Source organism: Anopheles coluzzii, chromosome 3 (genome assembly GCF_943734685.1).
Source record: "Anopheles coluzzii chromosome 3, AcolN3, whole genome shotgun sequence".
Lineage (NCBI taxonomy): Eukaryota > Metazoa > Arthropoda > Insecta > Diptera > Culicidae > Anopheles > Anopheles coluzzii.
The window spans coordinates 45,017,304-45,044,857 of record NC_064671.1 but is presented as its reverse complement, the minus strand read 5'-3'; the positions used below and the strand labels follow the sequence as shown (position 1 = coordinate 45,044,857).

At 39.4% G+C, this 27,554-nt stretch overlaps 2 protein-coding genes across 5 annotated transcripts in view; both read right to left on the bottom strand.

Moving 5' to 3' along the window:
* The window catches only part of LOC120957396 (uncharacterized), an 85,156-nt gene that overhangs the window by 38,984 nt on the left and 18,618 nt on the right, over positions 1-27,554 (bottom strand). The window lies entirely within an intron of this gene.
* On the bottom strand, positions 15,931-17,009 carry LOC120957398 (prostaglandin E synthase-like). Its single transcript, XM_040379598.2, has 3 exons — positions 16,772-17,009; positions 16,565-16,641; positions 15,931-16,280 (listed from the first exon to the last, which is right to left on the bottom strand). The coding sequence occupies exons 1-3, from the start codon at positions 16,895-16,897 to the stop codon at positions 16,040-16,042; spliced, it is 444 nt and encodes a 147-aa protein (XP_040235532.1). The 5' UTR covers positions 16,898-17,009; the 3' UTR covers positions 15,931-16,039.

Here is a 27,554-nt window from a genome sequence, read left to right as displayed (position 1 = left end):
CGGCCAACCGGAAGTAACCAAACCGACAGCTGCCCCGAGGAGGGCACAAACTTTTCTGTCATCCCCGCACACCCGCTTTAGCTTCACTATCCACACCATCCAGAGTTTCAGACATTGGCGCACCACGGTGGACGCTGTGCCAATGTGTTTGTATTGGGACTCGATCTCACTCACTGTTGTTGGGTTGGGAATTGTTGAGGAGAAAAGTTTTCCTTGTGCCCGATGTTCCTAGTGGACGTGTTCACCGCCTATGGAAGCACGAAGCTGAAGGACATTCCAGCAGCGGCTTTCGATGCGTTCCAGCACGGCAGTGAAGCACTTGTACAAAGGGAAAAGTTTCCGATATACCACCAGCACACCGCACAACAATGCGGACGATATGGTCGATTCGATGCGAAAACATCCTGTAGTAGACCAATCCAAGTACAGCATGGGAGCGGAGTTGAAGCGAAACATAATTCGATGTCATCAGCATTACACGTAAATTACCGAACAAATATTAGCTTTTCGAGTTTCGATGGCGAACTCGGGCCAAGGGGAGGGGATGAGTGGAGAGGCAAAGACCTCTTGGTGATAATGTTGTTGGTATGGGTAATAGTTCAAACAAAGATGGAAGAGTAGAAGCGTCAAGGAACGTTCTTGTATCGTTTCGCGCCGGGCAGGTCTGTTCTATGTTTAGATTGTATCACCTGCTAATGTAAATCACAAGTAGGGGAGAGCAGTTTTTGCAGTGGGATACGCTGCGCTGAAAAGCGGTAAAGTTTTCTGTTTGGTTAACTTATTTTGGTTTTGCAAAATCAGTCCAGTAAATCAGCAATGCTGTAGGAAGTGATACTGGTCCCATAGAAAATGAGATACGGCATGATGGAGATCATAAATTTACGTTAATAACTCTATTTTCTTTGTTGGGTACATTCACTTCCCAATTCTTGTAGCGCTACAGGAAGGGAAGAATTTTTTGTTAGGTAGGTGTTTGTGTTTGAAAATTTAGTTTTACTCTAAATTGAAAGCTCCAGTTCGATGGACACATAATAATTGTATCGATACATTGAGATTAGCATTAAAGCCATAAAAGTTGAGATTTTTGTTTACTTATTTAAGATTTAATAAGAATTCATTTCATTACAATCAAAACTTCACAACAATGCAGCTACAGAATATTTTCGATTAAGAGGTGTAGTTTTGGTGAAAGGTAATTTTGCTATATTTTCAGTACCGTTACTCAACTCAACGCACATGATCAAATATTCTTTTGAATGAGAGTTTGGAAAGAGTTTTAGTACATCGAACAATGCGTTTTGATTGATCCTAGCGAGATTGATCAAGTAGTGATTTTATAAAAAAAAAAGAACATGCATGTTGATCAGATGAGACTAGATTGAGTCGTGCAGACAAAGTATCATCAGATGACACCGGTCAGCAGCGCGTGAATTACGAAAAAATAACAAGTGAATGCACTACAAGATACCGGTTTATGTGCATCATCAACGTGACTGCACCGCCGTGGTATCAGGAACAATCCTATGGTTGCATCTACCTGCAACGCAAATGTAGAATAGACCAACAACAGGGATTATTTAGCAAGACTCTTACCAGTTAGGAATTAGTCCTAAGATTGATATAAATAAAAGATGTAAGACACAAGGTTAACTTAACCTCTGCTATTAATTCAACATCACATTGTCACCGCAATTCTTTGGAATGCAGAGTTTTTGTTAATTAAATTAAGTACATTAAATAGATTAGTCGAGCTGTGTCTAGCCCACTCGCTTCTACACTGCTTTCCTTTGTAATTCTTACTTTATTTATTTATTATCTATTTGCACTTCATGGTGGGGCGGTTCTGTGATCGTCAAATTGCGAGTTTTACCACATGGGCATCATGGGTTCAAGCCTCATATCACCGTGTATGACGCCAAGTAGAAGAAAAAATTCATTGGAGCCCATGGACATTTTTATCTGTTTATCAAATTTCATGTCTGTAAATCTAGAAATGTTCCCTTTTACAGAACCTCAAATACTAATAAATGTGTTGAAAATTCAATCAATTTTATTCAAAATTTAAACTATTAACTTGCAAAAACAACCTCTGGTTATTTCTAAAAAGCACTGCATTATAGAAATATTGAAAAACTTCTAAAAAGTATATGATTAGAACTCTTACAAATTGATTATTTTTCGCAGAACATTTTCTTTCAACATGTTACATCATAAGAAGGATAAAGTATCCTCCAATTACATTTGTTACACCATTCCTCCATTCATAAAATAGTTAAATAAAATATATTCTTCCCAAATCGTTCCAGTCACCGCTCGGAAGCAGAGGAACGCAAAACGATGTGCTTCTTCGCTATCGCATCTGTTCGCTTTGGTTCGTGAAGCGAGTGAAATGCAATTTACTCCACTTATCCTAAGCCCTCCAGGCAATCTTGCTTCAACGTCAGAACCGTCAAGGTGCCAGCATCCGTGGAAGGAATACACACACACACACACTACACGCGCCACACATTCACACACCGAGGGATTTGAGATTATCATTAGCATCTTTTTCGGTCCAAAGGGCACCACATATAGGGGTGGCCGAAGAACGGGCCAGGGGATCCAGTAACCCCCTGTGGCCAACTGGTTCGCAACTGGTAGATTACTGATAGGCAGATGTAGTAGCTGGATGTGCCGGGTTTGCGAGAGATTTCCGAGAACCAGGCGGTACTTCTATGTGTCAGCTCGTGTAACAAGTTCGTCCATGTCATAAGCATACGGGCGAGATTATTGGGTTAATTTGGCAGTCCTGTGGGAACTTCATCAGCCAATGCTATCCATTGCTGGGTTGGCAAGTCTTCGACGGGGTTTTGGCTTGAGTAGCTAATTTCAAAGTATGAGAATCACCATACTCGCCGTCAGGACAACACGAAGGTGCTCTCATGCCCTGCAGACTCATCCCGCGTTCCGTAGCAAACTTTCGGCCCGAGAAAGCAGCAGCAGCTAGCAGTGCCGGGTGTGAAAAGGGGTTTTGCAAGCAGGGAAAAGCTAATCCACTTATTGAAAAACTAGCACGGTTCTGTTACATATTAAAGACGATCGAACGTGACACTTTTGCGATCGAAACTTTTACCACTTGAGCTGGGTTTCGGTAGAAAGATGAGGCGACCGAAAGGATGGGATGTTTCGAATGGGTCAATTTAAAAGTTAGAAAAGAGCAACCGCGACGAGGCTTCTGTAACGTTATTCGGTTCGTTGTTTTTCGGTAATGGAATGTGGCGGGTACTGTTGGGGATGTTTGACGTTCAGTAGTAAAACAGCTCTCTGTTAACTCTTTACGTATAAGTTGCTGAAGCATGTGGCATACGTTGAAAGGTGTGTAGAAGCATATTTTTGTCAGCATCCTATAAAGTGTGTAATAGGAACTATTTATTATTTGATATTAGTTATAGGAGCCCAAGAATCATTAATCCACTCCGAAATAAATATGGCTTCGAATCCGGCTGCTCCGAACAAATCCAGATACAGGTATAGAAATTTTGACCAACTCCCACTATTTGCTGACATTATGGCATTTTTTAAACAAATAAGTTAAACAATTTTGAGAAAAGTTCAATATAATGTCGAATTGAACCAGTTACAGAATTGAATTGAAATAATTACTGGTAGCTTACAATACATCAGAAGATGAGCCCAAATAGTAATCGGTAAGCATTAAACAAATCACAGAAAACAACCTAAAAACCACGCAAAAACCACGCGCTGATAAACATCATTATTGTAGCCTGCTGTCGTTATCATTGCATTTGTGAGTGTGTGATGGATTTTTCCGTTAAGTTTTGCAGTTTGATCCATGAGCTTATAGCTTCGTGGAAATACAGTGTATAGTACAGGAATGAAAATTAGGAAGAGTAGTCATAAGTTAGTAGGCTAAATATTATTCCATCGGAACCCTCTCTCCTCTCCATGCTCTTAATTTCAATGTGGATCTGAATCCAAAAGCAGCGAGATTCGTATCAATCGGAATTTGACTGCAGGCAAATTTTGTCCATCACTATTGGATATGTTATAATTATAGTATTACAACATCAAGCTTTGAAAAAAAAACGATTTCAACAATGAAGCAACACAGTTTCCGGGAATTAAAACACAATTCAACTTAAATTGTATAGAAACAAACAACTATAAGCAAAACACTTCAAATAAAGCATAAAACAACTGATACATCTACGAAACATATGTAATGACCTAGTTGTGTTTATTTCCTTTAAACACATATTTGTACTCAATGACTCAATTAATGAGAAATAAATAATCTTCTATTACTTCACTTCGTTCCAATTATTTTCAGTCATGTATTTATCCATCAGCCATCCTTTCTAAAATTATCATGAAAAAGTAACCCAGAAAAAAGGGTACATGGTTAGTTTGGGCCATTACGGTCGGTAGTTTCAACGAAGCAATGTATTGTTATGCCTCCGATCATAGACCCTTTTGGTTTCTGATGTTATTAAATAGTCGTAGTTTGCAACATGCGGGTTAAACCTACTACGGTAACCGGACAAAAAGTCAGAATGAAGCTTGAGGTTAATTGCATAATTGGATTCGCATGGGAATTTGGTGTATTTAGTCTCATGTACTTTTATTAAAAACTACTAAAGCTACATAAGCCAGCTATGCACATTGGGTTAATCTTCCAACTAATTCCAATTGATGCTTTTGTTGGACATACTTTCTCTAGCATTTGAATCAATTGCAAAGTTTTGCTGCTTTCCAAAGTAGAAGCTTAACTGCCTCAACTTCCATCCCTTGAAAATTCGTATAAATTCGTTTGCTTCTTTGTGACGCCTTTAAGGCGGAAGTTAAATAAACATACACCCCACACCTTTTGAAAGGTGCACTACCGTTTGTGTCATAATTTATGACACGATAAATATCAATTTAGTGACCCTTCCTAGAAAGGAAGCCGGATATCTCATTACTTTTTCCATTTCCGCCCGGAAGAAGCTACACGATTGGGTTTCAGGTCCCAGAATGACTTGCGTTAGAAAAAGTAGTAGCTTAGTCGTACCCTGTTTCAATCTGCGGATGTGGTTGAGATTTATGCGCGAAGCTGTCAGACGAGTGTGTTGCCTATGGTGAAGGGATTTATGAGAAAATGAAATGAAACAAAAACCACGTGATGGGGTCATTCTTCGTCACCTACATTTACTTCTGACAGGTAATGTAATTTTAGGAGATTTTGCATTTTTAAGTTTTGTGTCCTATGTTACGTACATGCTCCAAAGTTGTTTATTGTTTTCCGAACATGCTGGTTGATTGCTTCACATATTTGTTTCGGGTATTTTGGGTGACGATTTTTTTGCGTTTCCTAGAATTTTTGTTGGTTTTATTGTATTGATGTCCAATACCAAAAAATCTTGGGAGCGAAACAACCATCTATGCGATGAATAAATTATGAAAAAAATTACGGGAACCTGCCAATGAATCGTGGGAAGCCCTGTACAGCAATATTGCGTTGCATTGCTGGCTACAAACAGTAACATGCATTTATTATTCACCTCTGGTAACTTTTCTGTGTCAAAAATTAAAAGTTTTATGTTCAAGCAACCAATTTTGCCAGGATAACTCTTAAGTAAATTAGATGTAATGTTAAGATTTGTCCGTTGTTATGTACGCTCGGGGGATGGTAAAATATGCATCCCTCCCCCAGCGGAACCCTTCAGATCGTAAAATTATAACTGTTTTTACGATGGAGGAAGTAATACTAATGATTGCTGCGCTGGTGTTTCCGAGCGTCCATTTTCTTCTTTGTTCTAAAACGACCCTCAGGCCACCACATTTTGTGACGCCACGTACGGGAACGGAATTCTAAGACCGTCGCACATACCCATCACTCAGTGTCGCAGTGTCGAATACAACTTCAAACAACCATCACCACGTTTACGATGTCATAAACTCGGTCTCGTCACACCCAACACTTCTGCTGCAACACACCGTGTCTTAGCTGATGAAGCTGACCAGCCGAAGGATTTGCTCCAGCCATTCTGTCACCAGCCAATGCGTCTTGATTCGGTCCTCGTTCAAGACACTTCCGTCGATTTATCCCCCGTCGGTAGTTTTGGAAAGTTGTTTGTCTCCTTCAGAAGTTACTCGGGAACTAGAATCCGCGACTGGAATCTGGAATAACGGAGAAGCGGTGCGGTGCAGGTTGGACAGGCGTGTTTTATAGCGCAGAGTTTTCCACTTGCCAACGGAGACTACCGAGAGCAATTTAATTTGAAAGTTTTGACATCGATGCGCCTCCCGTCAGCCACAATCTTATTGGCAACCGGCACATCAACATGTTGGCTTTTCACTTTTCATCTCCAAAAAAAAGACAAAAATATACACAAGCTTAAAAAGTTTTGCATGTTGTGTAGTTTTGTTTTTCATACATGCTATACGCTTACCGAGTGAAAACAAAATGATGTGTTCGACGTGCGACTTTACCATACATACATACTCACCATGTTCCAGTACATGGAACATGTTCGCAAAGTGAAAGATAGTAACGCGAACAGCATAAAGTCAGATTAATATATATTGTGTTCCTTCATGATAAAACATTCATAATTTAGACAGTAGCCAGTTTCGCACTTTATTAAAGAGAAAAGCGTTTTGACTGTCATATTTACAATACACAATCATGTTTGAATGTCGATAATCAAGTTATTTCTCTTATTTTTCGTAAAAAATAAAGCACTTCTTGCGTCTGGGTTAAAATGATGCTAAGCAACTACATAGCAAATTTTTAAAGTTTGCTTCAGTAATATAACGAACATCATTCAGTAATAGATAGATATACTGAATTCCAGCATAAATGGTACGTTTTTACTGTTTTTCATTCAAACAATTATCTTAATGCATTTCAGTAATGCAATTTTTACTGAAAATCAGCAAAATAACTAATCGTTTCACCGGAGATCAGTAAAACAAATAACTGAAAATGCAGCAAATCATTCTGTCAAGTCGCTCCAACAGTCAGAAAATCAAAACAATACAACGCGACATGCACTTGTTTTAGTAGGCGCTTACACACACCGCGACAAAATTTCCTATGTGATTTAGGCTTGCGGGATTAATGTGAAAGAATTGGCAACCGTGTTGGTATGCTAAATCTTCACACCACTGCTCTTGCTGAAATTTCGTGAGTGCTTACCGAATCATCAAACTTGTTTCGACAAAATAAAGTTTATTATTATTCAGGAGGAACGGTCCTTAAAATCTGTATCAAACTTTATGAAAGATGAATGAGCATGAGCTGAACGGACTGCCACCCTGCTCCTCAATAATCAATAAAAACCTCAATTTGTATGTTTTTTTACTCTTTTTAATTGCAATCAATTACTGAACAATCAATACTATCAAAATGGCTTTACTGTGATGTACTGTAAATATTACTTGTTCGGAGTTCGGGATATGAATGTACTAAAAAAGAAATAAATGCCAACAAAATGTAACAGTGGTAGGAACGATTCCAACACTAATTTTAATCCTTAATTTTACATTCTAGCTAAAATTTATGTTTTGAATTGTTACATCTCTTATTTCGAATTGAAAATCTTTGAAACTAGCCAAAAATCTAGAAATATGTTATGTTTTTAATTCGCATGATTGTGAAATCCACTCTGTGCGAGAAATGAGTAGCATATTGTATATATTTTAAAATATCGGGGTAAAACGGTACAAATAAGTATTTACAATCTGTAATTGAATTTTAGAGCCCAGCCACTCATTAAATATTAAACTCTACTATCAAGTCGCTTTTAACACAAACACTACTTGTTACAAGTAACTGTGCCGACAAACCACGTGCCTCTTTTATGGCCCATGCAAAACCAAAACAAACACATAATGACAGGAGATAAGTGTAAACATCTCGGTTGCCATAGTCGATCTTCCAAATTACAGAGATCGGAAATAGGGCAACGTTCGCTGCGTAATGCGATGGCGCAACTGTCATCGTGGGAAGAAAGGGCATAAATACGCCGTGCTCAGGATAATCGGCCCCTTTCAAAAGTTAGCGAACGACAAAGACTGCGTTTTTCTAAACTACAATTTACAAACTTTATACAGTTTAAATTGGTCGATCCGGTGTCTGGATCAAGTGAAATTGTACGTTGAAAAAGGTTATTTTCGTCGAGGTCGAGGAGCCGACGATGTTGCTTTCGCAACACTACCTTTATGCTTAATTTTAAAAAAATGACAAATTTCTTGTATCAGCAGTAATAAAAATGTGCTTGTGATCTAGATCAATCAACTGCTGACCATCGTAAATCCGACTCACAATTCTATGAAGCATACATTAAGGGGATAAGATTCTACAGGGATTTTCCTGTATCTATCAGCACCAAAGGTTCGCGTCGGTTATTTTTAGCACTAATCCTCATGTGTCATTCTATTTGAGTTCAATTTAGTTTCACATGCTTTCGGTTCCGTAAAGGTGTTTGTGACCTGGTACCTGATTTTGTTACACAGCATTACGATATCGATTTCTGCCCATGGTCCAGCTGCACTGGTCTTACCAAGAGCAGCTTCAGTTCGTTGTGCTGGTATTGCTCCCAAACTTTCGCTTTTATTTTTGCCCTTTTTTCCAATGATCCTTTGGTGGCAAGAGCAGTTGGAAAAACCGCAAAATAAACAAATAAATTACAGTTCTTTATTGGAGGATTACAGACAGTGCGAACGTTCCGAAGGTTTCCGGATCGGATCCTGGGTAGCTTGTTAAGTTTGGTTATAATGCCAAACCGGTAAGGTATTTGTGAACGAAGGTTTTCGACTCGATTAATCGTCTCTGTACGGCCGTTTTTTTTCAATCGCTTTTCTACTTTTGCACCAGTTTTCTCGTAGTGACGCATGTCCCCTAGCAGCGTTGACGGGCAAACAGTTCAATTGAATGCGTACAGCGCAAGTTCGTTAAAATTCAATCTACTTCTACCACCGATCTAAGGGCTTCAAATGGAATTGTAGCTTTGGTGGTAAAAAAGAAGCGCTGTGAAAGAAAATGGGTGGTAAAATGAGTGTTTTTCCACACCGCGTGAAAGGTCTCGGTTTTCCAGATTACGCAGCTGGCGCCAACGAGCTGACTAGAGTTGTTTGCTGTGAAGTTGTGGTGTGGTTGTGGTGCAGGCGAGTAGAAACGAAAAGGGAGTCTAATCAAAATTTCAACAACCGACACTAAATTTTACTCCCCGCTGTTTTTTCACGCCGGGAGGGGCTAACAAGTATTGGCAGAAAACACGGCCCCGAAATCTTTGTGGCTGGCCGATTGCTTCAAAAATAATTGGGTAAACAGATTATTGTGATTGGAATCGATTTGATCGTAGCGGTTCAAGGAGCAAGAATTGGAAGAAAAGGAAACCTCATGGAATTGCTAAAAAAATGTAAGGAAGAGATGGGCAGAAAGGTGTTATTTAAGAAAAAGGAACGATACCAGTAATGCTGTGGGAGCCGAAAATTGAATTTCAATTGATAGTTTTTAGGTGTAAAGTAGCTGCATAAAGACATTTAATTTTGCTCGCCATTCGAGACCGTGAAGGCGTGCCATTGAAAGGTTTATGAATGGTATTAGATTTGACAGCTAATTTGATTTGTTTTGAGAATGATGCTCGGTCAATTGGGGGGTATTTCTTTCCAATGGTTTAGGGCCGTTTTGCAATTCTAATATCTGGTTGTTGAGTTTTCTTTCAAAAAAGGTTGGTCGATTTAAATAATAGATCTCCAAACGCTGTTTAACAAAGGTGCGTAAATCTGGCATCAATAATAAGCGGCACGTTTTCCATTATGGTTCGCCGAAGGGTTCTGTTCAACTGACAGACTATCGAAACTCCTTCACATTCTTGCAACCTATCTTAAATGCTTGCGAAATATTCTTGAGCACGTTCCGTGTACTCAAACACACACACACTGAACAACGTTGAATTACGTTGAAGTAAAACAAATCCTACCCGTACCACCGACTTACGATACTTGCTATGAGTTTAACCTATTTTCAACGAGAGCTAGATGCGAATCGATTTCTTACTATGATGTGTCCTCCATAACTAAAAATTTGTTTTTCATAGTAATTAACATAAAATATTATGAAATCTATGTAGTTCAATATATAAATCTATCCTAAAATTTCAATGGGATACTATTCCAAGCTCCAAGTCTGATAAAATCTTGTAGCTTAGCATACAAATTTCAACGAACATTTCAAACACACAAAAGACACATAAAACCTTATCATAACCACATAATTGCTCGTTCTCACGTAGTCTGCGCGTCCATTTTTAAGAGCATACCATTTCTGCCTAGACTGGTTTTATTACAGCCATTGTCGTTTCGTCACCTCGTGCCTTCAGAGTGATTTTAGCGCGGAAATTTCGAAATGCAGTTCGTTCGATTCAACTGTTAACCAAAATGGAAAAGAAAAGATCCGCACAAGGCGATAATGTGTTTCTGTTTGGTGCTAGCACGGGTGATTTACAAAAAATGTAGCGCAACTGTTCCAAAGAGGGGCTTTTCTGAGAAATTTGTTATGGATTTCTTTCTGTCCTTCGTCCGCCACATGGAAGCACATTATTCTGGCGTCATCAATCAAAAACTCTGGCCTGTGAAACGAAAAAAAACCATTGCCATGCCAATGCTACACTACTGGATGTTGTACCAGTTGGTAGTGAAAACAAAACTGGATAAACGGGTAAGGTGCACAGCAGAGGCAGGAAGCAACCCAGAACCTCAAAAGCACATTGCCTTGCTTCCGTAGCTTTGGCAAACTTTGAACGATCGAATCGGACCATCAAGTCCCGACTATGTCTCCTCTGAGCTGCTCTGTTCTCTGAGCTGAACTCCAGAGTACAACAAACCCAAGCTACAACAACAAAAACAACAACAAAAACCATTCCTCCTCTCCTCCCCCACCCACACTCTGGTGATGTTTTATCATGCGCTAATGCTGCCAAACGTCCCTGTACCCTCGAGATGATGATGTTTGTAAAATTGGGTCCCTGGGAATGAAGGATTGCTTGGTCATGGTTTCGGAGATTTAGCGAACTTCGGATCCGGGTGAAGTTTTGCATTATGTTGCCACGGGCCATGTGGTTCGCCGGCCAGTTACGTGTGTTTTTCTTTCTGCTGTTCACCAACGCGCTTCCATCCAGCCGGTCGGGTCGTGCTGGCTGGCGCAATGCAGTGGATTTGCCGATGGAAATTCAATCAAAACTTTTCCATCCATTCTGCACATCCCCACCGTTCATCGGCGAATTGTGGCGACTTTTCCCTACATTCCTTACCGACCAGTTCTGTTGATGGTATCAAAAATCGTAGCGCTGTTCGCACGGAAGTAATTATTATTAATGAATGTGTTTTTTTTGTGCGACAGTTTTTTTTGTTCTCGCTCTGCATTCATTTCCGTTGAGTTTCGCGGTTCTTTTTGCTGTTGACATTGAATATAAATTGATTGTTTATTCTGGGGACACTGTTGTCAGCCATTGTCGTCACCGCATCAGGCCAAAGTCGGACGCCGTCTGATCGAAAAACGATCGTTAAATAAACGATATTTAAAGCTCAATTTCGAACCCTCGAACCTCGTTCACATCGTTTAAACCGTGACGAAGCAGGTTGAATGTGCGTGTAAACATGGCAAAATAAATGCCCTATTTGAGGTGTTAAATACGTGAGTTTTATCATTATTCGTCAACTACCGGTTTGTTGATGATCAATTGTAGGCATCATTGCATATGTGACTGACAAAAGCAAATATAATTAATCAACGGCTCAACAATTCGTGATGAAAATGCTTTGTAAATCATGTTTATGCTAAACATTTGTTTAAATTCTTCTTCTTTTGGTACAACAACCGCTGCCGGTCAAGGCCTGCCGTAAAGTGGGCTTGGCTTTCAGTGACTTATTGTTACCATAGCAGGATAGTTAGTCCTACGTATGGGGACACGGTCTATTCGGGGCTTGAACCCTGACGGGCGTGTTGTTAAGTCGTTCGAGTTGACGACTGTACCACCAGACCGGCCCTAAATTGTTTAAATTACTTTTTGATTTTCAATTAACGCGCACTATAGCATAAAATCAACATTACATTAAACATTCATTTATGTAATAGGAATCTATTGAAAAACCAAGTAATACCTTTAAGTGTTTAACAATTTACAAAACTATTGAGTCAATATAATCATAATAATAATTGAACTTTAAAACATATAAAATTTATGTTCGTTTATTAAATTGTGTTATTATTTATGTAACGTTTAAATAATGTTTAAAGGGAGTTAAAATTACCTTTTGACTATAAGATCGGTATCATTTTACTAAAACAATAATAATTCTTAATCCATTGTATCTCATAATGTACGCATAAGTTGAACAATTATCAATTAATTTTTGGTAAAATCATTTCCATAGTATTTTTTATGTACTTAACAGAGCTATTTTAAACGCTACGTTACGTAAACATGTGGCAATACAAAATCCTCGTAACATAACATATCGATTTTCGCTTAATGGTTTTAATCTTATGAGGATGTTATCGATTAAATTGACCCCAGGTGACTGTAATAAAATGTGTCGTTTAAAAAAATGTTCATGTTTCTGCCCATGTTTTGTAGTTCAACATACTAATGCATATCAATTATCCTTTTTTATCACCCGTAAATAACATTATTAGCTAAACATTTCCATTAAGCCATCCGATGGAAATTCAATCTCAGTTTAATACGCGATGATTCTTCTTTAAAAAAAAACATAACGAAATTAAAAAAAAAGCTTAAACGAGATTTGTAACCAATCGAATGGCTCGATTTATCATCAGTCCATGTGCAAATACCTAACTCTGCCTCAAATCACGGCGATATGTGACACGGATTCAGTAAAGGAAAGCCACTAATTTGCTATTTCCGCTTGTGGGGTAGGGAGTGTGATACTATACAACAAAAACAGAAACACTATAATCGACACCATTATCACGGCTGTCCGGTTTTGTGGTGGCTAGACCAATTGCATAAATCATTCGGTTTAATTAGTTGCGACTATGATTTAAAATGTTATGAAAATAAGCAACCTAATTTCGGACCCGTCGACTGTTGTCTTCCCTCTCCGCTCCTCGAATGCAAACCAATGGGCAAACGAATTTTGTCGCACTCGGTCGGTCGCTTTACGTTGAGATTCCGGCAGCGACGGTAGTCAAATATTTAGTACACCCGTGGGGCTGAGTTTTTCACCAAAAGGCCAGTACCAGCATAAATCGCATAAATTTACCTAATTGGTGCATACATGCCCGCAGCCGGTAGGACAATTTTGCAGAATCGACATTTGAATTTGTTTGAGCACCGTGGAGAGAAAGAGAATTGTACTCAGAGCACACCGGCAGCAACAGCACCCAATATTGAAGCTTTTTTACAGTTGCAGTCGAACATGTCCGATTTCAATCTCTAGCTTTCTCCATATAGGCTTCGTTGGTCCAACGACTAGACTAATTTGCATGAAATAAATTGTACGGTATGCCGGGTGTTTCACACCACACGGGAGAGTTGTTAATTACTTTGGACCGAAAGTTTAACGATTAACGATTAGACAAGCAGAGCTACTTTAGAAGAACTTTACGACTTAGGGTTAATAGTTACGGTTTAAAAAATAAGAACACTAAAAACGAAGCCAACGAGAGATGTAGGATGAAAATGGACTTCAACACGGTTCTAGTAATCTAAATGCAGAAGCAGTCAATGAATGCATGAATGAATTTATTAATGAATGAAACATATAGCATGTAATTATTCAGGACTGATTTAATCATCTGCACTCAGAAACACTCTGCAACATAATTTAGCTTCATTTTTTACCCTTAATAATGCCTTTGTAATTATATTACAGGATAAATATGATCAGTGTAGAGCTTTTACATGAAAAAAGGTAGTGACTAATGTTAATTTTAGTTTTTGATCAGCTAATTTAGAAAAAATTAGAAAAATTGGCCGATCTGGTGGTACAGTCGTCAACTCCTACAACGTAACAACATGCCCGTCATGGGTTCAAGTCCCGAATAGACCGCGTCCCCATACGTAGGACTGACTATCCTGCTATGGTAACAATAAGTCACTGAAAGCCAAGCTCACTTCACTAGTGGGTACAGGCAGGCCTTGACCGACAGCGGTTGTTGTGCCAAAGAAGAAGAAGAAGAATTTAGAAAAAATATTCTGTTAGCAAGCCTTTTGACCATTTGTCATAGTTTGAAATATTGTTTAAACTCTGTTGATTTATTTGTTTGTTTTATGTTTCATTTTGTTCTTCATATTGGCTTTCTATACGTCACGTAAAAATGTTTGTACATTCTACCGGATAATCTATCTTGTTGTCGAGAGATTTTTTGAATAATTGAAACCACTAAAATCCAGCTACTGATTCCAGACAACCATGTATTCGTCAATTATCAAACTTTATGTGTTTTGTTCAATGCTGCAAAAAATGGACGTGACTTTTCTTCGAAATCCAAGTGTTATGATATTTAGCTATTGGTCACACCATCCTATGCAACGTTCAATAAGTGTTGCGTTCGAATTTAATTTAAGTAGCTGCGCGGTTTCTAGCTAAACGCTTCGAGGCAATGAATGTTGTGCTTGTTATAGATGCAGTACAGAACCTTGGAGTCAACTTCAGGAAGAGCGCAGTTGGTATGTTCTTCCAACGTCCTCCGGCACTGCGTAAAGAGCCGATGCACAAACATGTTCGCCATCTTTGGGTGTGGTTCGCTTATAAGCTGCCGGTGCACCAGTTTGTGCAGGCCTTACCGATACGCTCCGAACAGAACGGTTCGTAGCTTGCGGGTTCAATCGATATGCTCAACCCCTTTTGCTGTTATCTGGTCGTGCAAGTGTCGGTTATGGGTCAATAAAATGGCCAGAAGCTAAATCAATAAAATGGTAAACGTCATCAACTTCCTACAGAAGTTTTTGAAAGGTTGAGTCGTTCTTGGAGCACCGTAGAGTCATCACATATTGTGTCATTTAGAGTATGAAATGTATCCAACCTTGTAGGGGTGTGGTTCAAGCATTGATGTACTTTTATTTATGGCGAATGCATCGATGGGAACCGAAAGGAAATATGAAGCAATAAAATATGTTTGATGAATACAATAAGCTGATGCCTCTTTTCAGCAATACATTTTATGTTTCTCGGAAACCATTTCATTTGTAAATGGGAAATTTGTCTTTTGCATTAATGAGCGAAAAGCTTAAAACCGTTCGAATTATGATACTTTTAACAAGGATGCCATAAATAAAAAACCCACCATCCTCGCTGTTGGTGTCTATTTTCTAGCTACGTGATGTTCCAGATTAGAAAACAATTGTTTTCATAGCTTCACTTACAAATAAAGCCACGTTAGCAATCTTTTCATCGTGTTTTTTCTCTTCCTATGTTCTTCTACGCAATAGCATTGCTTTTCAATCTTCACCAACCAACGATTACAGCATGAGGTGTAACAACAACAAAAACATACAAATAGAGCAGTAGGATACATTTGAACACTCTTATGAGCACATTTTAGCTACACCAGGATTCCAAATATTGGGCACCATTGTCCTTGTAACATCTGCATTCAATGCAGCCACACTGCAGGCAAGGAGCCGCTTAAACACATACATACTTCACAAAGATTTCGATGGGAAAATAGTATTTGGAACACAAGCATAACGTACTCTTGAACCGTTGCTGAACGTGCCAAAGAGTGCTTATGGTCTGAGGGGCACTGCAAAACTGAAAACTGATCGTTTCACAGCCATTATGAGTCGATTTAAGAAAATGCGCACTGAATAGTAATGATTTTTCTTTCAATATGCACACTCTCGCTGGTGGCACGCTTTCCGCACTCAGTGGGACTGACTGCTTGCAGAAAGAATGGATTTTAAGTACACTTAAGGCTGAAGAGCTTTTTGACACCCAAAGAACCATTGGCAGTTCTCCGTATGCATAGAGGGGCAAGCTTTATTCTCGTGCTTTCCGTACGAGTTGAGGTGTTTCTACAAGAATTCTACAGAAAATGCAGCACTATCTGTACGCCCATGAAGGCGGTCGTGAAGAAACCGATTGCCCAGGACATACCCCGAAACTTGTGCACTGGAACGAGTACGTGAAACACCGTGTGGCTGATGCGAACGACCGCTACTAGACGGAACAGGTTGGTCGCAACGATCACACTCGGATTGGTGAACATGTACAGGAAGCCGATGATGAAGTAGGGTAAAATATTTTCCATATCATTCCGATGGGCGCTAGAAGAATGCACGAAATAGGAAAGAGAGGTTAAAACATCCCAACCGATAAGCATTTCGAGCAGCTGGACCACAAACAGCAAGGAAACCACGCAGAAATATGGCAATGGAAATGTGTTGCATCTGAATTGCAGCTTCGTGGGACAGGAGGGATACGAAAAAATTCCAGCACAACCACTAGCTGCAATCTGACACCAAAACCATCTTCCCTTCCAGTTCGTCTGCACTGGGAAGCTAGCCAAAACGTGTACATTGCAAAGGTTCAGCTGGCAGCCGTTACATACCGTCGAACACGTTCCACATCCGGATCGTCATACGCAACCTTGCCACCCGGCTTAACGTCTTCAGGATTCGAAAAGACCTGAAACGAGCAGCCAGCCCATTCGGTGAGATTCACAAATCGGGGATTAACGTACCGACATACCCAGAACCCAGAAAAGGGAGCGTGTTCAGTGTTTCGTCTTTTTGCTTTATTTCGAGCGTTTCATTACCTTTTTGGAGCCACGCTTTAGGCCAGTCAGCACAGACATGAGCAGCATCTTGAGCCCAAGTACGGCTGCCCAAAAGGCATAGGCTTGAAAAACAGCCGGCTCGACTTGTCCGAACACTAGCGACATGGTGATGATACCGGTTTCAATACAAGCGGCACAAGCAATCTACCGGAAGACCGGACCCGTCTGTTACGGAATGCTTATCGCACGAAAGGTGAAGTAATACTAAGCGCCTGAAGGGACTCGGGCTCAACCGGCCTTACCCATGGAATCTAGTTTTTCTTATCAAAGTATAGTGAGAGGCTTATCAGAAGAGTCGAGTGCGAAACGGTGACTGGCAGATAATAACCGACAGCCAAGTGAGCGATATACAGGGAAGGCTGTGATTTTATGTGCATACGTTAAGCGCGTGAAATTATTGCAATTTATGCAGTCAAGGATGAGTGATGATTATTATGAAGGTAGCTTTAAGATACGAAGCATTTCAGTATAACATTAGCTCATTAATATTGAGCTAATAAATTACTAAATCAACTGGTTGTGATTTTGTAATTAAGTCCTCCCACAACGCCCGATTCGGGAATGTTCAGCAGAAAAATGTACAGAAACGATTGTGTAAAACAAACAATATTTTCGTACAAAAAGCATCAGGTTTTTTTTATAAAAAGAAAGCAAACATATTTTGATGTTCCTGAAATGCAATCATAAAATGTTTACAATAACTGGTAGCTATTTATATCAGATATTGTTTAAATACTACCTTGTTAATACATAATCATTACATCCTGTAGTATTTTTTAACAGGGCCTTCTCATCAAAAATTTAAAAAATCAGTTTGAATCGATAAAACTGCAACTGACATAATTTCTAAAGTTCATAAAAAACACACATCAAGCTCATCACGCATCAGACTTCATACCTAGAACCAGCGGTTTACAAATTCTGACTCCCGGGCCAAATGCGGCCTGCCTCAACATTAAATCCGGCCTGTGAAAACATTTGCTAGTCTTAAAATTCCTATCTTCGTATACAAATTACTGAACATCTTTTCTACTACTGAACATCTAATTCTACTTTTCCAAATTTAATGATCGTAACATGGATTGACGGCTAATCAATATAGTCAAACTTGTCAAATTTCACGTATGTTACACTAACATTGCTTCTGCATGACAATTCTCATCTCCATTTGAAAATAAGAACGAATATTAAAAAAAAACCTGAATATTGTTTTTACATGTACGACGATTACACACTGTTGCTTTTAAGTGTATAACGATTATCAAGAAGTTTAAAAAATCCATATTTTTTTGGCAGCATGGGAGGAGGATTTCACCAAGAAACGGTAATGCTATTGTTTTGTTGTTTTGAACTCTTCAACACTTTTGAGCATTGTGTAGCCGATCCTTAACTGAGGAATCCTTACAATTTGAATAGCAGTTGTTTCGTTATAGAAATTTGAATCATTATTGGATGATATAATCAAATAAATACTATATTACACCCATTGCATTGCTTAATATCATTAACCAATTATTTTGTTTATAAAATGTTTCGATAGCAATAGGGACGACCTGTCCCTACTGAACATTAAATAAAATAACATGTAATAATAACAAAAAAAATGCAGTCTCCTAGCTCGCGACATTTGCTCATAAGCTAATTTGACGCTTTCTCTCAAAAGTTTTTTAACTGCTGGCCTAGACTAATTGAGCCTGAAAAAATGTAATCAAATGCTGACTTGTCGCAATCTCGATCAAGTGAGTTTTATTAAGGTTTTGTCAATAAATAAATAATGCAGTTTGAAATAATGTTATCAAATGTATCAAATGTATTATAATTGATTTCACATGGATGATAAAACGATTTTGTCATTTATTTTTGTTTGTCCACAATATGAATCAACAAGTTACAATATGAAGGATCGCAACTATCAATTTGGTCTGGTAAAAATAACCCGGATGATACATATTATTCCACTGACACGCTGAAATTTCTGTTTTATAACTGAACTTGTATCGTAAAAGCCCCCAATAAATAGATTCTTAGATGCATTACTCGGCATGATTGATGACATTTGCAGCTTGCACAGAACACTTTTCATCATTTTGATCTTCCGTCTCACAAAAACATCGTACCCAGTAGTTGAATTTTATATTATTATTATTATTATTATTATCAGTTTCACAAATACCCTCTTCCTTAGTGTCCATTTACATATTTTTAAGCTGCCGCTTCCACTACAATGATAATCTAATGTGAGACAATTTATCTTTTTACTCTCCACCAGCAACCCTACTAAAGTGGCCATAACTGTTGGATGACATCTCAGCACACCCTGAAAAGGTCACCATGAAACTGCAGTTCTTTAAATAGCATATAACGCTCCCGGCCCCCTCGTGTATCCGAGTGACAAGTAATCACTCTCACCCTCACAGGCCCCGTCAAAATGTGCAAAACTTCACTCACTATCAACGACATAAAACCACATCACTTTTATCGTGGCGAAGCGGTTCAGAGTTGACTCAGGTCGTAATAAATTCGAAACCAACAATATTCAAATTTTTGTACAACATCTGAAGGATGTAGAACTTGGCCAAGTGCTTTAGCTCTCTTGGTGTTAGCCCTGCTGTCAGCGTTTACTTTTGTGGCAGGTTCCTATGCCAGTTAGATAACCTCACAAGACACCATGAAGCGATGACCATCGAGAGAATGACCCGATTATGATGCCGGTGGTTAAGCTTTTATCATTCTCCTACTCTTTCAACACGGCTGACACGGGTCACAGAGAGTATCATCATAATTTATGCCATTTGCTCACTTTTGTGATCTGTTGCAGTCCTCTAGTGGATCACAACAGCTAGGATCCGTAGTGCATCTTTGATGGTATAAAAATATGGTATCAAAATAAAAGTGCACCAGCGTCGGCGGCATGAGCATGGAAGGCAAAGTTTGGGTGGAAAATATGTACGAACTTGACGATATTTTTTATCAAATATGCCACAAACCGACTGCAGGACAATCCTTTTTGAGGCCAACTGCTTCCATTAACCTAGGGTGTGTCGCGAGGCTGTCCTACGGTAGCTTCGCACACAGACAAGCAAGCAACGATTGGATGGGCGTGAATGGGTTCGTAAAAGTTAATCCAAAACTCAAACAAACCTCGTCGTCTGCGTAGCGAGCAGTGTATGAAAAAGTAAGATACCACAGAATATTAAAATCCTGCAATTTGAAATTCAGTACGAGAAAGGCTTTGGAAAGGCGAAACAAGAGAAGATGAAACGCCGGTTAGCAGGAAGCAGCGGACCAGAAGAAAGGATACAATAAGGGAGGTGAAAAATGAGTATCAAAAAAAGGACGGTCAGGCTGGTGGGATGGTAGAATAGTGTGGGAAAAACGAGACGGAATGAAGCGAATTAAGTGCGCTGTGCACTGTGGAAAGAAGACAAAAACACACAATGGTCAAATGGTAGTGTGGTGGGATGATTGGGGTGGCGAGAAAAGTTATTATCACCAGCTTGGGCCAGATTGCAGACGACGGGCTTTGCTTTGGCCTTGCCCGATTTCACAGCGTCCATACCGTTTTGTCGTGGAAAAACGTCCTCCACAAGTCTGGTGGGGCGGCGGGAAGATGTGGTGGTATAGCCGAAAACCAAACCCAACACGATAGCGACGGGAAATGCTGGTCGATGACTCTGGCTAGCATAATCTCGTTTTAAAAGGTCGCTTCGCCTTGAGTGGGTGTTTTTATTTCATTACCTTTCTCACTCTCCTTAAGCTATCCCGCTACTTCCTGCGAGCTGGAACAGGCTTTCTGCTTGGCATTGAATTTCACTGCGCTTCGCGCTTGTCACCCCACTTTTGCTCGACATTTGGTGCTAGAAATATACACTACCTCTTTCTCGCTCTCCCTATATCCCTCTATTGGTTCCGTGCAATAGTAGGCCAGAGCTCGCAAAAGCTTTCCAATGTACCACAAACAGAAACTGCACGACACTAACAGGTGTGTCGTGGAAGCAGAGGAGTAGAGAGTGAAAGATTGTGGAAAACGTTCGCCCGAAACATGAACTGTAAGCTTATTTTATCTTTAATGGTGGTTATTTTTTCTTCCAAAATAATTCCCGAGACGTTTGTTGGTTTTTAATATAGCAAATAATCAGAGTGGTGTCGCGAGACTAGGTTGAACCAGATTGTATTTGGCCGGTAGCAAGATTTGCTTTGTCCTCATTCGCAATGGAAGATAGAGACGATGGTTGAATGGGAATGGTTTATAGATTTAAAGAATTTTTATAATTTTTTTAAATTGATTGCTTTTTATAAAAACTTTGTACCAACATGTACCAACAACAGTAGACACAATAAATATTAAACAAAAGATGTTTTATGACAAATTGAGCACCCTTTTTTGGCACCTTAGCAAATGTGTCGGGCTGGTCTGGTAGTACAGTCGTCAACTCGTACAACTTAACAACATGCCCGTCATGGGTTCAAGCCCCGAACAGCCCGTGCCTCCATAAGTAGGACTGACTATCCTGCTATGGTAGCAATAAGTCAAAGAAGGCCAAGCTCACTTGATCGGTGGGTACAGGCAGGCCTTGATTGTATAACTAAGCCGTCAAAAATGTTAAATTTTGTTTGACAAAAATAATGAATGTATAACACAATGACAAAAATAATCATTGTATAACACAACAATATAGAATCAAACGTCTAGAATATATCAGAAAACATATATGCACCTTTCGGCATCGTCTGGGCTGGTCTCTTGATTCTACATATCCATGATAACGGGCTAGGTGCCTACTTGTTAGCGTCTGGAATCCCTTAAATACAGGCGAATGAATGCTCAGTGTAATAAAACACAAATTTAGTAGTTCTATAGTCATTTACAAATTTAATGGAAACATAGAGTTTTTTTATGAATTATATTTCTTAAGAATTACACTTATATTAACTGAAAAATGCACTATTAAATTGAAAAACGTTCAAAAACAGTTCAATGGCAAATCGCTATAAAACAAATAATGGAAAAAACAGACAAATTTTACATATGCACATGTTTAAACATCTATTAGTCAATTTTCAATTATAGATTCGCATGTGCTGACCTTTTACACCATTATATGAAATGTTTATTTCATTAGCGCGTGTGACATCGATTAAGATTTCCACTTCACATGAGATAATAATTTAACGCATTGCCTTTCCCCATATACCACCTCTTCCAGTGCCTTTCATTTGGAAGAAAAGCAATCAATCAATCATTTAATTGCTTTTCCGCCGATACACTGCTATCCCATCGTAAGGCAAGGTCAGGACGGTGATAGAGAGGTTTTTGCTGTACTAAACCCCATGGTGACATTTCCGATTTGCGTCAGTATCGAGCATACCGTGTTTCAGGGAGGAAACACCTTACTGTGCCAGCGGTACCGGAAAATGTGCCGATACCGCAGCTCAGTAGAAAGATAGACATCGTAGCCCGAGAGCACTCAAGTCTGCAAAACATATTTCCTGTTTTGTGGATTTGCTATCTGCGGCTACGCACCCGGAGGTTTCGATCGCAGTCCGAATGGTAGTCGGACGACTTGATTATGTCTTAATGCACGACAGATCACGAAACGGCCATTATAAGTCATCAACCTGCACCGAGGCGAGTGGTCGCTCGAACGGCGAATGCATGTTCACCAAGGCCCACCATGGGTTGTGCCGGGCCGTAGCAAAAGTACATATTCTAATCGAGATTCTAATCGAGCCCCGTTTAAAAGGAATTAGCGGTGATGTGCGTTAAAACGGGTGCTCAAGGTTTCTGCTATTTCATCTTCAGCGATTGTGTATTTGTGAATACTTCCCTCTGCTAGTTGAGAGTGTGGGGACGGGTAGGCTTTTCAAATCGCTCAACGATCGTGCCGAGTCACGCTCATCGCCTTTAGGCTGTGTTTGGAGTGTTTCTCCAAGGACGCCGGGATGGAAAAGGATTGCACTGTGAAGATGCTAAGCATTCAGGAAAAGAAGCTCCTCAAAGCCCCGACGCGGCTGATGATGATGATGATGATGAGGATAATGAATGAGTAAACATTGAACAGCAATCAAGAGTCGATCGCTTCCATTTTCTCTAGACTCTTGCTTCAACATCTCACGTTTCATTCTAGCTCCATTACCCTGCGAATCGGGAGCAAGGATAGTTCAAACGGATGGCGTGCGGTGATGTGCTAACCGAGAGGGTTTGGTTAATGTCGTTCGTATATCTAGGTTGCCAGCTTCCATCGGAAGAACATTGTTGAGTCATTTCGAGACGCAAAGCTCTTCTTCAGCCACTAAATGCGAATAGAAGCGGGTTCGCTCGTGCGAAGCCGCATAATTTTAGCAATCTCGGCATCCCTTTCTGAAAAACATACAAGAACCTGTCTTTCAACGAAGAGTAGTAGAACTATCGATGGTTTGCTTTAACAGGAAACTCCCAAGGAGTGGCAGTGGAGAGCTCAACCTAGCGAACGGTGGATTTGTGAAACGCTTTCGCATGGCTCTCCTTCAGGATCCCCTGCTGATGGTTGTGAGATAATTAGAGAGGGAAAATTCCAATTTACTGAACTCGAAGGAATCCCGGCAATTTTTATACCGCAAGCCAGCTCTTCGTTGTATGCTCGTGCCTCGCAGGGAAGGAAAATCGGACAAAAAGCAGACGAGAAGGTGGAAAACGGGAGGAAGGTTAAGTTTATCCTTCTGGTGCGTTCGTGCAGCAATCGAAGAAATGGCGAGCTGGAAGCCATTCCGCTTTTATTGGCAATCTTTGTTATGCTGCCGGGGATACTCGTGTTTTGAATTGGTGCTGTGATGTTTTCAGACTAGCCTGGTTGTGATTGTTCATACTGTTTCCGCTTCCTGCACAGTATCTGCTGTTGCTTTTAGGTTGCCACCATTATAGCATGCTGATTTGTTGGATGCAAGGTTCTTTTATGAAGCCAGCATTCTTGCTGCCACGGTTTTGCTGTTTTAGCTACTGTTTCTTCTTTGACGCTGCAAAACATGAAGAAAATTAGCACGATTACGAATCTTTTCTCCTAGTCCTGCAGTCGCCCGCGTTAAATGGAATGTCTCTCCTGTCCTGCTCTGGGATCGTATCGATTTTTCCATTGGCAAGCAATTGTCATAATCGTGCTGGGTTCGGTGCGCTTCGGCTCGTACAAACACGGCATAGGAATCTGATACGTCAATTAATGAGCCAATTCCAGTGTTGTGGAATTGCAAATCAAGGCTAAGTTTTGCTATCAATGATCTAATTAGGATTAATATATTTAACCAGGCAATTTGGTTTCAAACCTAAAAATAGGATCATTCACGATTCTAGTCAACTTTTTTATATAGAGTTTGACAGCTAGAGGCTGAAATCATGTAAACACTCCATACAAAACCACACTCAAAACTAGTCAGCAATTTTCATCCTAGATTATTTTAGCCTCAAAGCTAGAATTAGAATGGAGTACCTGCTCAAAAAAGTGTTGAGCTACAGCCGGACTGAGCCGGACTGGCGTTCGTCGAACGCGCGCACTGTCACATTCGTCCGGTGTGAAAGAGCTCTCATAGCCTGTTTTTATAACCAAATTTGAACGCCACGTGTTGACAAGACGAGTGAAAACTTTTGCTCAAACAGGTTTACTGGTAACTTGACGAATACTAGTACATTCTCGTTCGGTTTTTAGTTTAATTTGATACAATATGTTTCAACCAGAAAAAAACACTGGTTTTTACAGATGATTGCTAATGTCATCTAATTATTGAAGAATTCATTCTCATTGTTTAGGCGTGTAAGTTAACATTTATTGAAATAGTTCTAATTGATATACCTTTTCTAAATATGAGGATTCTTCAAATATTTTACGATTTTGTGTGTGTTGATATTGCTTATGATTATACAAAATATTTAACATGATATGAATTGATATAGCGCGTGGCCACGGAGGTGAAAAAATGTTGAAAAAATTTTCAACTTTGTCAAAATTGCTTGTCAATTGCAAAAAAGAGCTTTTCTCGTGGCCGCACCAAAAACTTACACAAAAGCGACAAAAAGCTCCAACATCTGAATATCATCGATATTTTGATTCAGAAGCACGAAATAGGTACATAAATCAATTAGAATCATGCGTTTTAGCAGTATTATCATAGCAATGGGTCACAACTACCCCAAATAGCTGTTTGTTTACGCTTTTTCGCGAACGTCAAATTTTGTCACTTTTTGTCAACTTTTGTCTACTTTATTTCCTGGCTGCTCCAGGTTACAAAATTTTGACAAAAGCTCAAAAAAGTGACAAAAGCTCACGTTTTGAAAAAAATTTCAGCATTTTGTCATTCTCATGACCTATCGCGTATAAAGGTTAAAACATTGCAAATAATTAACCCAGCAGATTATCCTACAGCAAAAATGTTTCTGCTGAAAACATTATTGGGAACGATGAATCTTAAACACAGTTAACTTTAATAAAACTTCGGAAACAATCTTCTTCTTCTTCTTTGGCTCAACAACCGTTGTCGGTCAAGGCCTGCCTGTACCACTTGTGGGCTTGGCTTTCAGTGACTTATTGTTACCATAGCAGGATAGTCAGTCCTACGTATGGCGGCACGGTCCATTTGGGGCTTGAACCCATGACGGGCATGTTGTTAAGTCGTACGAGTTGACGACTGTACTACGAGACCGGCTAAAAACAATATTGACAAATAAATGATTAAAGGATGATGATGTCAATCCAGAATGGTTATTGACATTCGAATTACTCAAAAATCAAATAAAGCCATGGTTGCTGATTGGTCGCTGGTTTACAAAGAAAAAAATGTGTAAACAAAAGCGTGCTTTGCGAACTGTGTGGAAGCACAAAAAAGACTTCGCAGGAAAATTGAATTTCTCTCTTTGCTGATATTAAAGGTAATATCGTTAACGGCTGACGGAGGAACACAATGATCAACTGGAAGTAAGATAAAGAAACAAAGAGATCGGTGATGTTTATCGATTCCCAGCTAGCTTGCAGCTAGTTACTGGAGTGCAGAAAAAATAAAATTCTAAATTTTTCCATTGCCGGCCAACCGATCGATCTTTACATCGAGTCCAAATTGATATCTGAAGCTCATATGTAAGAACATGATAATGTGGCGACTATCGTAGAATGATTTCGACCTCATCACTTTTTTTTCTAACTTCTATCATCTTATTTTTCTTCTTCTTCCGCTTCATTGGCTCAACAACCGTTGTCGGTCAAGGCCTGCATGTACCACCACCACTTGTGAGCTGGGCTTTCAGTGACTTATAAATTACCCATAGCAGGATGGTCAGTCGTACTTATTATGGGGGCACGGTCCACTCGGGGCTTGAATCCATGACGAACATGTCATTAATTCGTACAAGTTGACGACTCGTGGTCTCGTGGTACGATCGGCCAACCTGTTGTTCAGTTTCTGAAACCTGTTGAATATTAGGCTTAAGATACGGTTTGCTATATATGCGGCGGCCCGATTACAGCCAGAATCGATGTCCAACCTGACAGTTCTCCCGTAACAAGAATCACTTATTCGTCTGCGTGGTACCAATAAGTGTAGGAAGCCTGTGTAGGCCGGCATGAGGTCGTTACGCCAACAAGAAGAAGCGTTATAGGTGAAATGGTTTCAAGATCATCATTTAGTTTTATCTCTTTATGCTTCCAAAATTAGAAGCATGGAAAACATGTAGGTACATGAATTAATTACAATATGCAAAACCATAAATGATTAATATTTCTGAATTTCATGGAATTCTCTCTACGGCAGGGCGATTAACAAAAGAGATTTGTAAGGTAAGATCCTTAGAAGAAGGAGATTTACAGATGATCAAAGTATAATAGTTTCTGCCAACTTAAATGTACCCAAAAGCTTTCGATAATACATTGTTTCCTTCTTGCGATATGGTTTTCTTGAGAAAACATCAAATTCAATCCATTCTGCCCCAGTCACAATAACTATTTCGAACTATGCATCAGCAAACTCGTTTCGTTTGGATGAATCAGATCAAATAGTTCACACTCTTACAAATTAGGCTATCTGCCAAGGACTTTGTACTTTCTCGCTTGAGCTAAAACCTCCTTTTCTAGCAGGTTCCACAATTACCCAAACATGATTTTCAGAAATCGTATTATTAGCAACTGTCAGGTGCACAAAAGACCCTCCTGCTGCAAAGTTAACCTGATTGCAAAGGCAAATAGTTCCATACACAAGAAAGTGTAACTTTCCAACTGACAACTTTCAGTATGTGGGATCGACCATTATTGATTGCAAAGATGGTGGAATGTGTTCATGGTTATCTGACAATAATCTTTTAGTTATTTCACATTACCATACACACGTGAAAGGGCATAAGAATTTTTTCATTGTAATACAAATATTCTGGTGTCATAATGAATAATATTTTTCCGACTCTATGAATGTTTACATAGCTTGCGGAAGCCAAAGTTAATCCTGGTGTCAACTTGTTCACAAGTAATTTTCAATAGACCATATCTCGACTATAACAGTACCGTACAAATACTTGTATATGCAACTAGTATGTATGGAAAAGGTTTTTTTTTATACTAACTTTATCTTATGTTGATTTTAACATTCTTTAAGAATCTTCCGTTAGGCGAAGGAAGATTTTAAATTTTAATGTCTGATCAATCCAAATTATTAAAAAACAATAACTTTAAAATTGTTTTTACCGAAAAACATGCTATTTCTGTTATTTGTGAATGATAATGGGTTCTATTCAAGAGACTTCTTATTCAAATAA

Bases quoted from the DNA above. Each gene is read 5' to 3' on its own strand.
- LOC120957398 (XM_040379598.2), bottom strand. From the start codon at position 16,897: ATGTCGCTAGTGTTCGGACAAGTCGAGCCGGCTGTTTTTCAAGCCTAT. The intron at 16,642-16,771 runs GTAATGAAACGC...TGCTCGTTTCAG, and splicing joins TAAAGCGTGGCTCCAAAAAG to GTCTTTTCGAATCCTGAAGA. The intron at 16,281-16,564 runs GTATGTAACGGC...GCATTCTTCTAG, and splicing joins GATGTGGAACGTGTTCGACG to CGCCCATCGGAATGATATGG.